The sequence below is a fragment of the Paramormyrops kingsleyae genome, chromosome 11 (assembly GCF_048594095.1).
Source record: "Paramormyrops kingsleyae isolate MSU_618 chromosome 11, PKINGS_0.4, whole genome shotgun sequence".
Classification (NCBI taxonomy): Eukaryota; Metazoa; Chordata; class Actinopteri; order Osteoglossiformes; family Mormyridae; genus Paramormyrops; species Paramormyrops kingsleyae.
The window spans coordinates 29,293,309-29,305,808 of NC_132807.1; the positions used below are offsets into that span (position 1 = coordinate 29,293,309).

General features: G+C 57.5%; 1 protein-coding gene across 5 annotated transcripts in view; it reads right to left on the reverse strand.

Moving 5' to 3' along the window:
• gse1b (Gse1 coiled-coil protein b) overlaps nucleotides 1–12,500 on the reverse strand; it is a 182,242-nt gene that overhangs the window by 17,545 nt on the left and 152,197 nt on the right. For 3 of the 5 annotated variants that reach the window (XM_072718375.1, XM_023810584.2, XM_023810568.2), the window contains 2 exons: nucleotides 7,665–7,859; nucleotides 1,150–1,352 (listed from right to left, as the gene is read on the reverse strand). In XM_072718375.1, the coding sequence (XP_072574476.1) occupies nucleotides 1,150–1,352; nucleotides 7,665–7,859 (398 nt within the window). The remainder of the gene's footprint in view (nucleotides 1–1,149; nucleotides 1,353–7,664; nucleotides 7,860–12,500) is intronic. The other 2 variants (XM_023810576.2, XM_072718374.1) reach the window with 2 other exon arrangements.

Consider the following 12,500-nt stretch of genomic DNA (forward strand, 5'->3'; position numbering starts at 1 on the left):
ACTCACCTCTGTAGGGGAGTCAGATGACCTCTGACCTCCTCTGGGATAGGCTAATAAGTTGGGGCAGCTGGAGAGCAGGAGGCCACAGCTAGCCTTGCACCCGCCCCGGCCCCCTCCCCCCGGCCCCCTCCCCCCACCAGCCCCTGTCCACTGATAGCGACCCACCATGCTGTGATAGCAGCAGCGCGCTAAAGCTCTCCGCTAACTGCAGAGGGCAGATCAAACGGATTAGCTCTCCCGGAGTAATCCAGTCAAGCCTTATCAGAGCTAGCCTTGGCCTCACACACTCCCCCCCACCCCCCCACCCACAAGCATAAGAGCTCCAGAATGAGGGCGGCCGCAGAAGTGGCCCGGCACGGCCATGCGGGGCTGCGTGATCCGCGTCTGCGTGCGAGTGCATGTGCGGGAAAGGCTGCACTGGGAGGTGGGGATTTAAATAGGCTTCCTGTGGTGTGAGCAGAGGGGCGACCAGCTGCCGAAAGCAGGCAGAAAACTGAAAAGGGGGGGGGGGGCTGAGCAGAGGGACAAGCGCATATTACAGGGGGAGGGGAACAGCCAGAGATGCACATTACACCGAGCGCATATATAGCGAGCGCATGCTGCAGCACACATACGCATTTCCATAGCGTGTTCATTTATAATGCGAATACCAACCACATGCGTCATATTTATCCTTTTGTGTTCGATGTGTCTGCTGTTTAACTGATTTATCTGTATTATTTACATAATATTCGTTGCTTCGCTTTGGCAGTAGCCAAAATTCAGTGAGTGCCAGCAAAAGAGAGAGAGAGTGTGAGAGGGGAGAGTGTATGCGAGAGAGAGAGAGAGAGAGAGAGAGAGGGAGGGGGAGGGAGGGATGCTTGTTGTTGATGGTCAGCGCCCAGAGGCCTTGCATTCGACTCCACTCTGCTTCCTGTGAATTAATGAGGCCTGCACACAGCGCCTGCCCCCCCAGCGAGAGGCCAGGCTTCATTACAGAGAGGCTGCGCTCTCAGCTCACCAGGCTGCATCCTAACCCTGCCCCCGGCGCTAGAAAATCTCAGCCGCTTCCTCCCGCTCACTCTAAATGGCCCGCGAGCTACCGGCAACCAGGTCCCCAAAGAGGCTTCTGGGAAAATGCGGCCAGTACCGGGGGGGCACCGCGCTCACCTGCCGGCTCTCGCTCCTCCATAACCCGTTGACGGTCTTGGTGGGGGCAATGGTGACCACAGGGGGGGTGCTTGGCACGGTGTGGCCCCCCGGCGGCACTATGATAGGGCCCATGGGCCCTCGCTTGGGCGTGCTGACCGGAGAGCTGTGATTGGTGGCTGGGGACGAGACGGGAGAAGATTCACTGCTGATGGACGACCCTGCTGAGAGAGAGAGAGAGAGAGAGAGGCAGGTTACACACAACCCGTACAGCGGAGGGCCTCCTGCAGCAGAGGAGACCTGCACTGCTGTAATCCCTGATGTGAACCAGCAGGGGGGGGGGGGGGGGAGGGGGGTGACGCCGGCCTGCCAATCACATTTTCTTCCAAAAAAATGAGCGTCATGCATCTCCATTTTGGTTTGAAGCAGGCATCTGTTCAGAAGCCGTAGCAAAGCGTGTACATGCACGTCCGCGGGGCTTATTCGCTCTGCGCCGCCATGGCGTGGGCGGCCCCCGCTTGCACAGACAGGCGGGTGGCATGCAAGCCTCCCCCCTCGAAGTGCCAACGCGGTGTGTCAGAGGGCGGGGGCTCACCGGCCCGAGCCGCGGCTCTGTCACCTGGACACCGGCGCGGAATTCCGGCTCCAGAGTGGCGGAAACATGCGTACGGAATGCAAAAATGCTGGGGGCACCTGGTTTCAAAAGGACTAATTTATAGCCTTTAAATCCAGGCTTAAATGTTTTAAAGGTTTAATAACCACGCATTTAAACGGGTTCCTAACCTCCATGTCAAACATTCACAATCTGGCCCTAGTTAGTTAAACCCAGGCCTCATGTAGAATTAGCAGTAGGCGCTAACCAGTCAATTTAACGACAGGGAGTGGCTAGATTTACACCGGCAGCCTGCTGTCAGGGAAGCGGGCATCACGCTGTGGGACAGAAGCTAACATGGAGGCAAACAGCCCCCCCACCAACTGGGAGAGAAACACGGGTCAGCTCAAACGGGTGCCAGCGGGGGGGGGGGGGGGGGGGGCGCGAGGAGATCGCAGCTAAGAAGACAAACAGGCCCCTGGCAGCATTTGGCCGCTAATTTGGAACCATCCTTTGAACACGAGCATCTTCTTGCTTACCAGTCCCCGTCTCCCAACCCTAGTTACCCCCCCCCCCGCCAGCCATCGCCGATCCCAAGCCGGCCGGCGGACGGGGCACTCCACCTCCAAGCAACGGGTGACATTTCTCCCCGAACGACTTTTAAAGGGGAGATAAGAGAGAAGGAGGGTTGGTCGCGATAGCGAGCGGTGGGGGTGCCGCAAAGGAAAATGAAACAGAGCCGGAGTCGCGTGTGTGGATGTAGCAATTACTGAATCAGTGCCGAGGCTTAAAGAGACGTCATTAATGATTTATGGAGCATGTGACACCGCGAGACAGCTTGCAGGGATCTCGGAGGTGTTATGACACACAGTAAGTCAGAGCGAGCTACACTTGTTTAGAAAATAACATACTTTTTCCCCCATCTCTATTCATCACGTGGAGGAGGCTGACTAGACACTCGTGGGATCAGTGTGTCTGATTCTCCCTGATGAGAAACTGGAAATGTGCCCCCTCCACCCCGAACCCCCCCCCCCCCCCCCCGGTGAGCAGCCGGGACAGTGGGAAGGCCTCCAGTTACATAAATACCGCTGCTGCAAGTATCCTGGAGGAAAATGGGAGAGCGAGGAGGAAAGCGGGGAGCGACCTGTTCAATTTCCCAGAAGCTTAAGAAAAAGGCTGCATGCGTAGAGAGCGGCCAGCGTCACGCAGGCTGCGCAGCCGTGGCGATAAGTGGCAAGCAGGCTGCGCAGCCGTGGCGATAAGTGGCAAGCAGCCGCAGGCTTTGAAGCTGGATCAGGGTTTGAGAGGCTGTGAAGGAGCAGATGCTGGCCAGAGAGCAGCACATCACAGGGCTCAACATGCTGCCTCCGCACACGCAGGAAGCGCTGGGGTGGGGGACAAGGGTGCCGTCTGACACCTCCCCGGCTGGAATGCACCGTGCCCCATCTACTTGGTGGGGGGGGGGGGGCGAGGCATTACTGGGATATCACCCAGCTGAACGGCATCAGACTCCAGAGGAATCACCCCCTACCCAGCCACCCACGACCCTGCAGTACCCCCCCCCCACCCCACCAAGGCAGGGACAGTCTGCGGTGGACGGACAGTGCCAGCTGACTCGTTAGACGCCTTTCTTGTATTGGAAAAAAATTATAATCGATTAAAATAATCATTACACTCATTTTTAGTCACACACCCAGCAAAGCCACCTCCCCCAGAGCAGCTATCAATGCAGTGTTACACCATCACTGTCATGAGGAGCTCAGAGTATGGTGGGGAGGGGGTGGAAGGAGGAGGAGAGGACAGGAGAGGAAGAAAGCAGGGGGAGAGGAGGGGAGAAGAGAACAGAGGAAAGGAGAGGAAGGGAGAGGGGAGGAAGGAAAAGGGGGACAGGAGAGGAGGGAAGAGAAGAGAACAGACGAAGGGAGAGGAGGAGAGAGGAGAAGAGAGGAGAGGAAGGGAGGGGACAGGAGAAGAAGGAAAAGGGGGACAGGAGAGGAGGGAAAAGGAGAAGAGAGGAAGGAAGAGGAAGGGAGGGGAGAGGACAGGAAGGGAGAGGGGGGAGAGGAGGAGGGGAGAGGAGATGAGTGGAAGGGAGGAGAGGAGCACACAGCCAGGGGAGCGGCCAGGGCCCGGCCGGCGTTCCAGCGTGTTTAATCTCCCCTTTATCCCCAGCACCCTCCCCCAAAGTCTCCTCCTGCTTCGGCAATTCTTCAGCCACCCCCCCTCCACCAATCCATCAAAAGAGCCCTATTTACAAGCCCCCCCCCCCACATTCTTCCTTGCTTAAGCCCCACTGGCAGCCCCTGGGCCACAGTTGCCCAGGCAGATGGGCTCGTCAGCAGCATGCAGGCCCCCAATCTCTGCAAACTGGTGTCATTTTGTGATATGCAAATACTATTTAAATCTATTCAGTGTGGTCTGGCCACAGGAGGCCGCCTCGTACGCTCCGGTGAGGGGGGGCGTGTGTGCACGCGAGTCTCAGTGCTCTCCTGCCGTCACGTGTTTGCAAACGAGCGCTTAAACGAGCGCTCCACATCCGCGAACCTCCACCGGCTCGTTTCCGCCAGCAACCCCGAGCGCTAACTCCCAAGCGGCAGCTTTTTGGCAGGTGATCCCCCCCCCCCCCCCATTTCAGGGGGGCTCCTCCACTGACAGAGCCTCTAAGCCAGAATCCCAGTCCGGCTCCGGTGACGAGCCCGGCCGGGTTTTGCGGGCAGCCCCAGTGAGGAGCAGAGCACGGATGCTGCGGCCTGCAGCGGGGATGATGCGTGGGTGGAGGCACTCGGCGGGGGGGGGGGTGGAGGGGTTGGGGCGGGGTGGGGGTGCTTCTGAGGTCTGTATGATTAATGTGCAGCAGCAGTCTCAATGGGCTCCGGCATTTACCTCACTCCTCAACGACGGGCACCCACATGATTGCCCAAGCCGAGCTGGGGGGGCTCTGACCGCAGAACTGTGGCACACACACACACACACACACACACACACAGACACACACACACACACACACACACACACACACACACACGCATGCTCACCCCTCACCAACCCCCCAGGGTGGCCTGGCCCTGCCCCGCAACCCTGGCCTGCATTAAAACAACATCAGCACTTAATTAAACAGGCCATTTCACACCTGGTGTGCATAGTGGCCCTATCACAATCCCCCTCCATATGCCACCCTTGGCCACGCACTGGCAGCGGCACACAAAGCCTGGCTAATCTGTGATACCGAGGGGGGGGGGGGCAGTCAGACCTGGGGGGGTGTGTGGACACAACGATGCGCAAGAATTACATGCAGGACCGTGGAAAAACAACACACTTTTGGCCTGTGACTAAGCGCATATCAGTCTGTGCATGTAACCGATGAGGTATGTGTGTGAGCTGTGGAAGGAACACGTCTGCCTGTAATGCTGTCTGTGTGTGTGTGTGTGTGTGTGTGTGTGTGTGTGTGTGTGTCGGGGGGGGGGGGGGGCAGAGCGGGTGTGCGGGGGAGACCGTTCGTGCAAGACCCCTTTGTCTGTAACAAAGTGCATGTCAGCACCAGAATGGGCCGTATTTTGTGTGTGGGCGGGGGGGGGGGGGCGGGAGGAGGTTGGGGTTGCGGTGAGAGGGGAAGCGCAAGGGGCCGGGGGGGGGGGGGGGGGGTACTAGCCGGCGGGTAAACAGCCAGACGTTTCGGGGGCGGTGCCGTTGTCTGAGCTCACGTCCACAGATTGGGGGGTCGGAGCCCAGTGGCCTTTTAACTCCCTGTCTCTTTGGAGGCACAAAACAATCCACCCCCCCAGGGCACAGGGCACCCATTCGCAGCCCGGGCTGACCCCCGGGGACACGGGGCAGTCCCTGACCCTCCGATGCCCCCCCCCCCTAAATGTGCCATGGGGGACAGGGGCCGGTGCTTCGAAAGCTTTCATATTCGTGGACCTGTCTTGTTAATTAGGAGTAGGGGGGCTCAATGGCTGGGGGGGCTTGGCAGTGATGACTGTAGTAATTAAAGCTAAATTCGGCCAGGGCTGCCCGACTCGCATCTCTTACTCAGCGGATAAACAACGGAACCCGCCTTCGATATCCCACACACATCCCACTCACAGCTGCCCTGTCACGCTCGGTGGTGGCGCCCCCTGGGATTCACGGCAGGGTAACTGCAGGGATGAACGCACGCTTCAGCCTCTGACTTCAGCCTGAGGGCGGCCATGGGGAGGAAAGGGCACCGCGGCCAGAATCGTTTCCCAGCATGCATTGGGAAAATAATGAATTTCCTGCTTCCTGCGATAATGACACTGACCAAGGACAAAGGAGGGCAGACATGTGAAGGGATGGAATTGTAGCCAGGTGCTGGGGAGGAGGGGGGGCAGCTCCGAGTCACCTGCCGTCTGGACTGGCGGCTCCTTTCGCTTCCTCTCAGGCTTCAGGAACAGCGAGATGGTTCCGCCTCACACGCCCCTCCCACCGCGGCTGCCAGGTGAATGACTCAGTGCACGCTCTCCCCACAGCAAACTGTGCAAGGGTCAAACAGCTCTCCCAGAATGGGGGGCACATCTTTTATTTAAAGGTGCTGACTTAATCGCGGCACGTCTTCCTCGCCGACCTGATTTTACTCGCCGCCCACGGCAGAGAAAGGCCCGGCTCGGTAAAAATAGCAGCCGGACTTGTGTTATAGGCGGCCCACACGCGCCTGTTCCAGCTCAGCAAACACGCAGCCATGAGGACACGATTGGGGGGGTTCAGGGAATGCTGCTCTTGACACACAGGGCTCATGGGGGGAGGCCGCCAGGCCTTTGTGGACATCACACAACCTGGACGCCTGCTGGGAAGCCACCTCCTCTGAGGTTTCCTCACTGCTGCTGTCAGGCCTAACAAGCCGATTAAGGTGAGGGGGGGTGTGTGTGTGGGGGGGAGAGGTTCCATTTGTCATCAGAGCTCTCTGGCAAGACAGGCAAACGGGGGAGGTCCGGATCACGGAGCCTCGACAGCAGGGGGAACATTCCGGCAACCTCGATGGCACTGTGACAACGAGAGTCGCTGGAAAAACCAGCCGCTCATCACAAAAAGCCAGAGGCTCAGTCAGCGTGCCCTACATGCCCGAATGGAAGAGCAGGCCTCCACCGCCACACCTCGTCTCCTGAGGGAGGTGAGGGGGCAGTATGAGGTGCAGTGTGAGGTGCAGTATGAGGTGCAGTATGAGGGAGCAGTATGAGGTGCAGTGTGAGGTGCAGTGTGAGGTGCAGTGTGAGGTGTAGTATGAGGAGGCAGTATGAGGTGCAGTATGAGGTGCAGTATGAGGTGCAGTATGAGGTGCAGTATGAGGGGGCAGTATGAGGTACAGTATGAGGTGCAGTGTGGGGACAGCGCTGATGGATACAGGGTCTCTGCGTCGTGCCGGTATTCGGACCGCCATCCCAAACCCTACCGCGCCCCATGCGGAGTGGCCAGACAGCCACCACCGGCTGCACCAACCGCTACTCAGCTCCCCAGCGGCTGTGGTGAGTCATCTCACATTCCTGTCATATATTAAAGGGGCTGTAATAAATCCTCCAGAACAGGTCACTCGGGGTGAAGAAATTAGCTTGAAGTGGCAGTTTTGTTTCTGTTTTCCGGCCCCCTCCCATTCGCACAGCGGTTTGACGGCATCACTTTCGGGGTGTTTTCTTTCCCGCTCCCGGGTTAACGGGACGAAAGCAGGTCACCAAGGAAACGCCGGACCAGGTGGAAGGAACAAAAACACAAAGCTCTAGTAAATCCAGCTGGGTGGCATTAGCGCGCCTGCAGTGCCCCCCAGGGCAGGCCAACGCCCCCCTTTCACGGGACGTCACGTCAAACGGCGGGTGCAGCGGTGGTCAGCCGGGCTCGGGTCACAGTGGGTGGGTCACAGGCCCGCAGTGGGTGGGTCACAGGCCCGCAGTGGGTGGGTCACAGGCCCGCAGTGGGGCGGCGGAGAGGCGGAGCTTACCTCTGGGCTCCTCGGCCTGTTTGGCAAGTTTGCGCAGCGCGGCGGCGAATCCCGAGTGAGATTGGGTTGCCGGACTGCCATTGGGCACGATGGAGCCGTTGAGGGGTGTGGGGGTCAGAGGGCTGACCGTGGCCGTGGTGCGGGTTGCTGTGGAGATCATTCCCAGGGATGGTGACTTTGGCTCATGGCTCATGCCTGGAAGAGGAGAGGGAGACGTTCAGGCGAAGCTCTGAGAGGGCATTGTCCTCGCGTTTATAGCCGGTGCTTCTCGCAGCCGTCAGGTGCTGACATCAACGCCGGCAGGGGGGGGTTGTCCAGGCAGGACAGCCGGAGGCGGGTCCAGGGCCGGCCCGGAGACTGGCTCCATCCCCTCATTGTTCCTGCACCAGCAGACCTTCCACTCCAATTCCAATTCCATTTGTTACACAGCGTGTAGTTAGAGTATGGAACAGTCTTCCTGCTAGTGTAGCGGAAGCTAAAACCCTTGGTTCCTTTAAAACCCTTGGTTCCTTTAAAACCCTTGGTTCCTTTAAATCAGAGCTAGATAAGGTTTTAACAACTCTGAGCTATTAGTTACGTTCTCCCCAGACGAGCTTGATGTGCCGAATGGCCTCCTCACGTTTGTAAATTTCTTATGTTCTTACTGAATTTGAGAAAGCACTTCTTTACACACTCAGACAACAGCTGGCTTGCGTTTTGTAAACCGACCACCATCATCATCATCATGACCAGTGTCTGATTCACAAACCACACTCTCACCATTGCACCTACTATGACGTCTGGGTCAGTGCTTCCCTTAAGGACCCCGACCCCCTGCTGGTTCTCCGTCACCAGAGAGGAGCAGAAGCAGGTTTCCAGGAGGAGAGACTCCTTTGCTGTCTACACGGAGGGTCTGCCCCCCCCCCACACCCACAGGTATCCGCAGAAGGTAGCTGAACAGCAGACTCCATTCGGAAGAGCATCCCGGAAGGAGAGAGACCCAGCGGGAATCAGAGTGGAATGGTCGATCCCTCCCCCGCTCCCACAAGGCCGTGACGATGTTAAGGGTCAGGATGGGGGGGGGGGGGGTCCTGCAACAAAGGGAGGCCACCCCTGCTACTCCTGGCTTTAGTCTGACCCACTAAAGTGGCACAAACCCGAGGGCATCTCCCCAGCGTTCTCAGGCTGCTCTCTAAGATTCATCACCACGGTCAGGGTGGGGGGCCCCTCCAGGGAAGAAGGGCTGCAATTTGAACCGCACACACGCCGGTAGTTCACCCGCTGCCCTCTGCCTGAACCGCGCCATGTAATTAATAATGAAATTATCGATGCGCCTGTCCCAGACTTAGCCTGCGACCACCCCCGTCGAAAGGTCCCGCCCCCTCCCGGCGAACACGACAAACCGCTTTCTTTTTATTTTTTCGCTTTGCAGGTTTCTGACAAACAATCGGCGGTTCCGGAACTTTCCTCACTGCCGGCAATCAGCATCCATGGGTACATGCCCCCTGAAGCACAGAGCCAGCCACACACACACACACACACACACACACACACACACACACACACACACACACACAGAGGCACGCGCCCGCACGCACGCACGCAAACGCACACGGGTTGATAACAAGCCACTGGTCGCTGTCCCGACACTCTTCCCCAGCCCCAAAACGCACCTCCACACAAACAGAGAAAATCCTCAGTTCCTTACTGCGTGACAAAGGACGGGATCCATGCCGCTCGCCCATCGCCGCATCGTCCGCCAGCGCCGACACTTTAAGGGAGCCGGGGGAAGCACCATCTTTTCTGTTTTAATCCCTCCCCCCTCGCTCGTTCGCTCGCTTGCCCGCCTGCTCTCTCTCTCTGCTCTCCCCTCTTCACAAAGACTGTTTAGAGCTTATCTAACAAAGCAATACACATACACATTCTGCCTATCTCTCACTCCGTACCTCCCTCCCCTCTCTCGCTCTCTCGCTCGGTCTCTCTCTCTCTCTCTCTCTCTCAGCTACTGAAAACAGACATTCTCAGCCTAGCAGCTGCTGCAATGTCACATGACCCCCCCATGTCTCAAACCACTAACCCCCCCCCTTTCCCCTCTCAACCTATAATTCCTCAGCCACCCTTAGATAACAGACACAAAAGCTGAACCAGTCCACATTTCCGTGCCTCCCCCACATAGTGCCACACCGCCCCCCCCCCCCCCCCCACCCCACCCATCAAGATGTAACCCCCCCCTCCTGGGCAAACAGACGGGTGAAAAAAGTGACACGTCTGTCCTGTTGTCAGCGCCTCTCAGGGTGAGCGCGGAGGTTTATGGAGGCAGGCCTGCTTGCTTGTTCTGGCCTGCATCCTCGAGACCTTCCCGCCCAGATGCACGCCATCCAGACGCGAGAGATCCCCCTTGAGCAACACAGAAATTCATCATTTTTATTGGCTTAAACGAAATGCAGGTCGATATTCGAGTCGCGGTTCCTAGCACATCGAGGGGGTACATCAGCTTCAGGCAGCCAGTGACTTTTTCCGGCGCCGCTATCAGTAGGCGGTGCCGCCCTTTTTTTCTTTTTTTCTTTTTTGAGTCATTTCCTTCTCCTGAGTCTCTAGCATTCCGGCACCAAGACACACAATTATCCCACAAGCCTGGAAAAAAGCGGACGCCTGGTCCACGCTGAGGGATTTGCACAGAACCACTCCTAAGTTATTAAGGTAACTGCTTCTCTGCAGCGTTACTGCGCTCCGCAAAGGCTCCTTTGTGAAAGCCACCCCCACCGTCCGAGTATAGCTCTCATTTACCAGCAGCCATAAAGTCTGCCCCTGATACAGCGCTCTGTACACGGGGTCCCACACAACATCCATTTGTCACGTGAATGAGACGTGAGAGGCCTGTAAGAGCTCCCCCCAGTGGCCACAAGCAGCACTGTCACACACAAGGCCAAGGCAGCAGGCGGTGTCACGTCAGACAACAGTGACGCGGCGCTCAGGCAAAAGCAGCAGATTCCTTCATTTAAAACAAAGATATTTTAGGGTTAAAGGAATGTAAGCAAGTGGGGTTTTTTTTTTACTGGGTGGGATCAGTTAAAGGTCAGTCAGTCCTCCGAAGAGATATGACAGAGGGGGCAGATGACAGCCCCACTCCACTGGGATCACTGCTGAGGTGGAAGAGAAACACACAGACCCACAGAGTGAAGTTTGTGGGGGGGTGGTCATGTGTGTACCACAGGACACAGCAAGTGTGTGTGTCTGTGTGTGTGTGAGTGTCTGTGTGTGTCTGTGTGTGTGTGAGTGTGTGTCCGTGTGTGTGTCAGTGTGTGTCTGTCCGTGTGTGTGTGTGTGTGTGTGTCTGTGTGTGTGTGAGTGTCTGTGTGTGTCTGTGTGTGTGTGAGTGTGTGTCCGTGTGTGTGTGTCTGTGTGTGTGTGAGTGTGTGTCCGTGTGTGTGTCAGTGTGTGTCTGTCCGTGTGTGTGTGTGTGTCTGTGTGTCTGTGTGTGTGTGAGTGTCTGTGTGTGTCTGTGTGTGTGTGAGTGTGTCTGTGTGTGTGTGAGTGTGAGTGTGTGAGTGTGTGTCTGTGTGTGTGTGAGTGTGTGAGTGTGTGTCCGTGTGTGTGTCAGTGTGTGTCTGTCCGTGTGTGTGTGTGTCTGTGTGTGTGTGAGTGTGTGTCCGTGTGTGTGTGGGTCTGTGTGACCGAGCGCTCTTCCACATTCAAATGCGTCCAGCTTTATTGGCAGGCTAGGTGATCCACACGAAACACTCCGAGCTCAGACTGAAAAGCACTTGCATTATCAGAAGACACCACCGGATGGCAGAATACAGTGGGCGGCCCAGCTGTGAAGGCGGCGGATAAAGCCGGCAGGTAAGGCGTGCCTGCTGCCGGCTCCGGCCCGGACAATCCAGAGCATCCCACTGAGAGCGGCTGTCCGGCAGGGCCAATTCCCGACCTGAGAGACAGGGCCTGTTATTTATGGGCTGGGTGGTGGTGGCAGCCAGGGGGAGGGTGGCTGGAGACAGCGGTACCACCCCAACACTGCTGCAGGAGGCTGGCTCTAATTATAGGATGCCCCCCCTCCCCAGTCTCCGAGAGGGGCGGTACACTGTCATTACCAGCTGGCTGTAATTACAGTACCAGCCCGGCACAGAAGAAGCCCCCTTTCTGCCTTTGCAGGGGAATTCAGAAGATTGGGTTACAGTGTGACTCCTGGCATCTCCACCAACCCCCCCCCAGAGCGGGCGGGGCACTGACCTGCCATGCCCCCATTTCACCAGCAGAGGGAGCCCCGCCCTCTGACCTTGCACTAGGGTGTGGATTGCATGACAGCACGACCTTCAGCTTGTCACATACAGGCCCCCAACTACCCCCCCCCCCCCACAACACTTCCTGACCACGACAGAAGATCTATGTTGTCATGCACAGGCTTCCCGGCACTGCAGGCATGAACAATTTAGGCAGTGCGGTGGGCGGGGCCCCCGGCCATCCATATCCTGTGCCAAAGGCAGCCTCCCACTGAGACGCGGCTCTGCAGGAAACGCGGGCCAGACTGAGGTGCTGCCAAAGCCTGATCTCAGGAGGCAGCAAGGGCGCAAAACAAAAACGGTGTCAGAATACCACCCGGCCTGAGGAGGGAAATTAAGCCACTAATCTTTATCCGGGAACAGAACAGGCTGCTCAGTGCGTCAAAACAAGCAAGGAGCTCCTTAGCCTTGTAAAATAATAGCCATGGAGGACACAAGACGTCTTTTAACCAACGGGGAGGTGGGTATACAGTGGAGATAGGAGTCTACGTAAGTCACTGGAGTAGCACTGCAGGTCAACTGCATTCCCACTTTCAGCCGGCCCATCGCTAAGCCCAGGAAGATGTTCTCAGCTTCA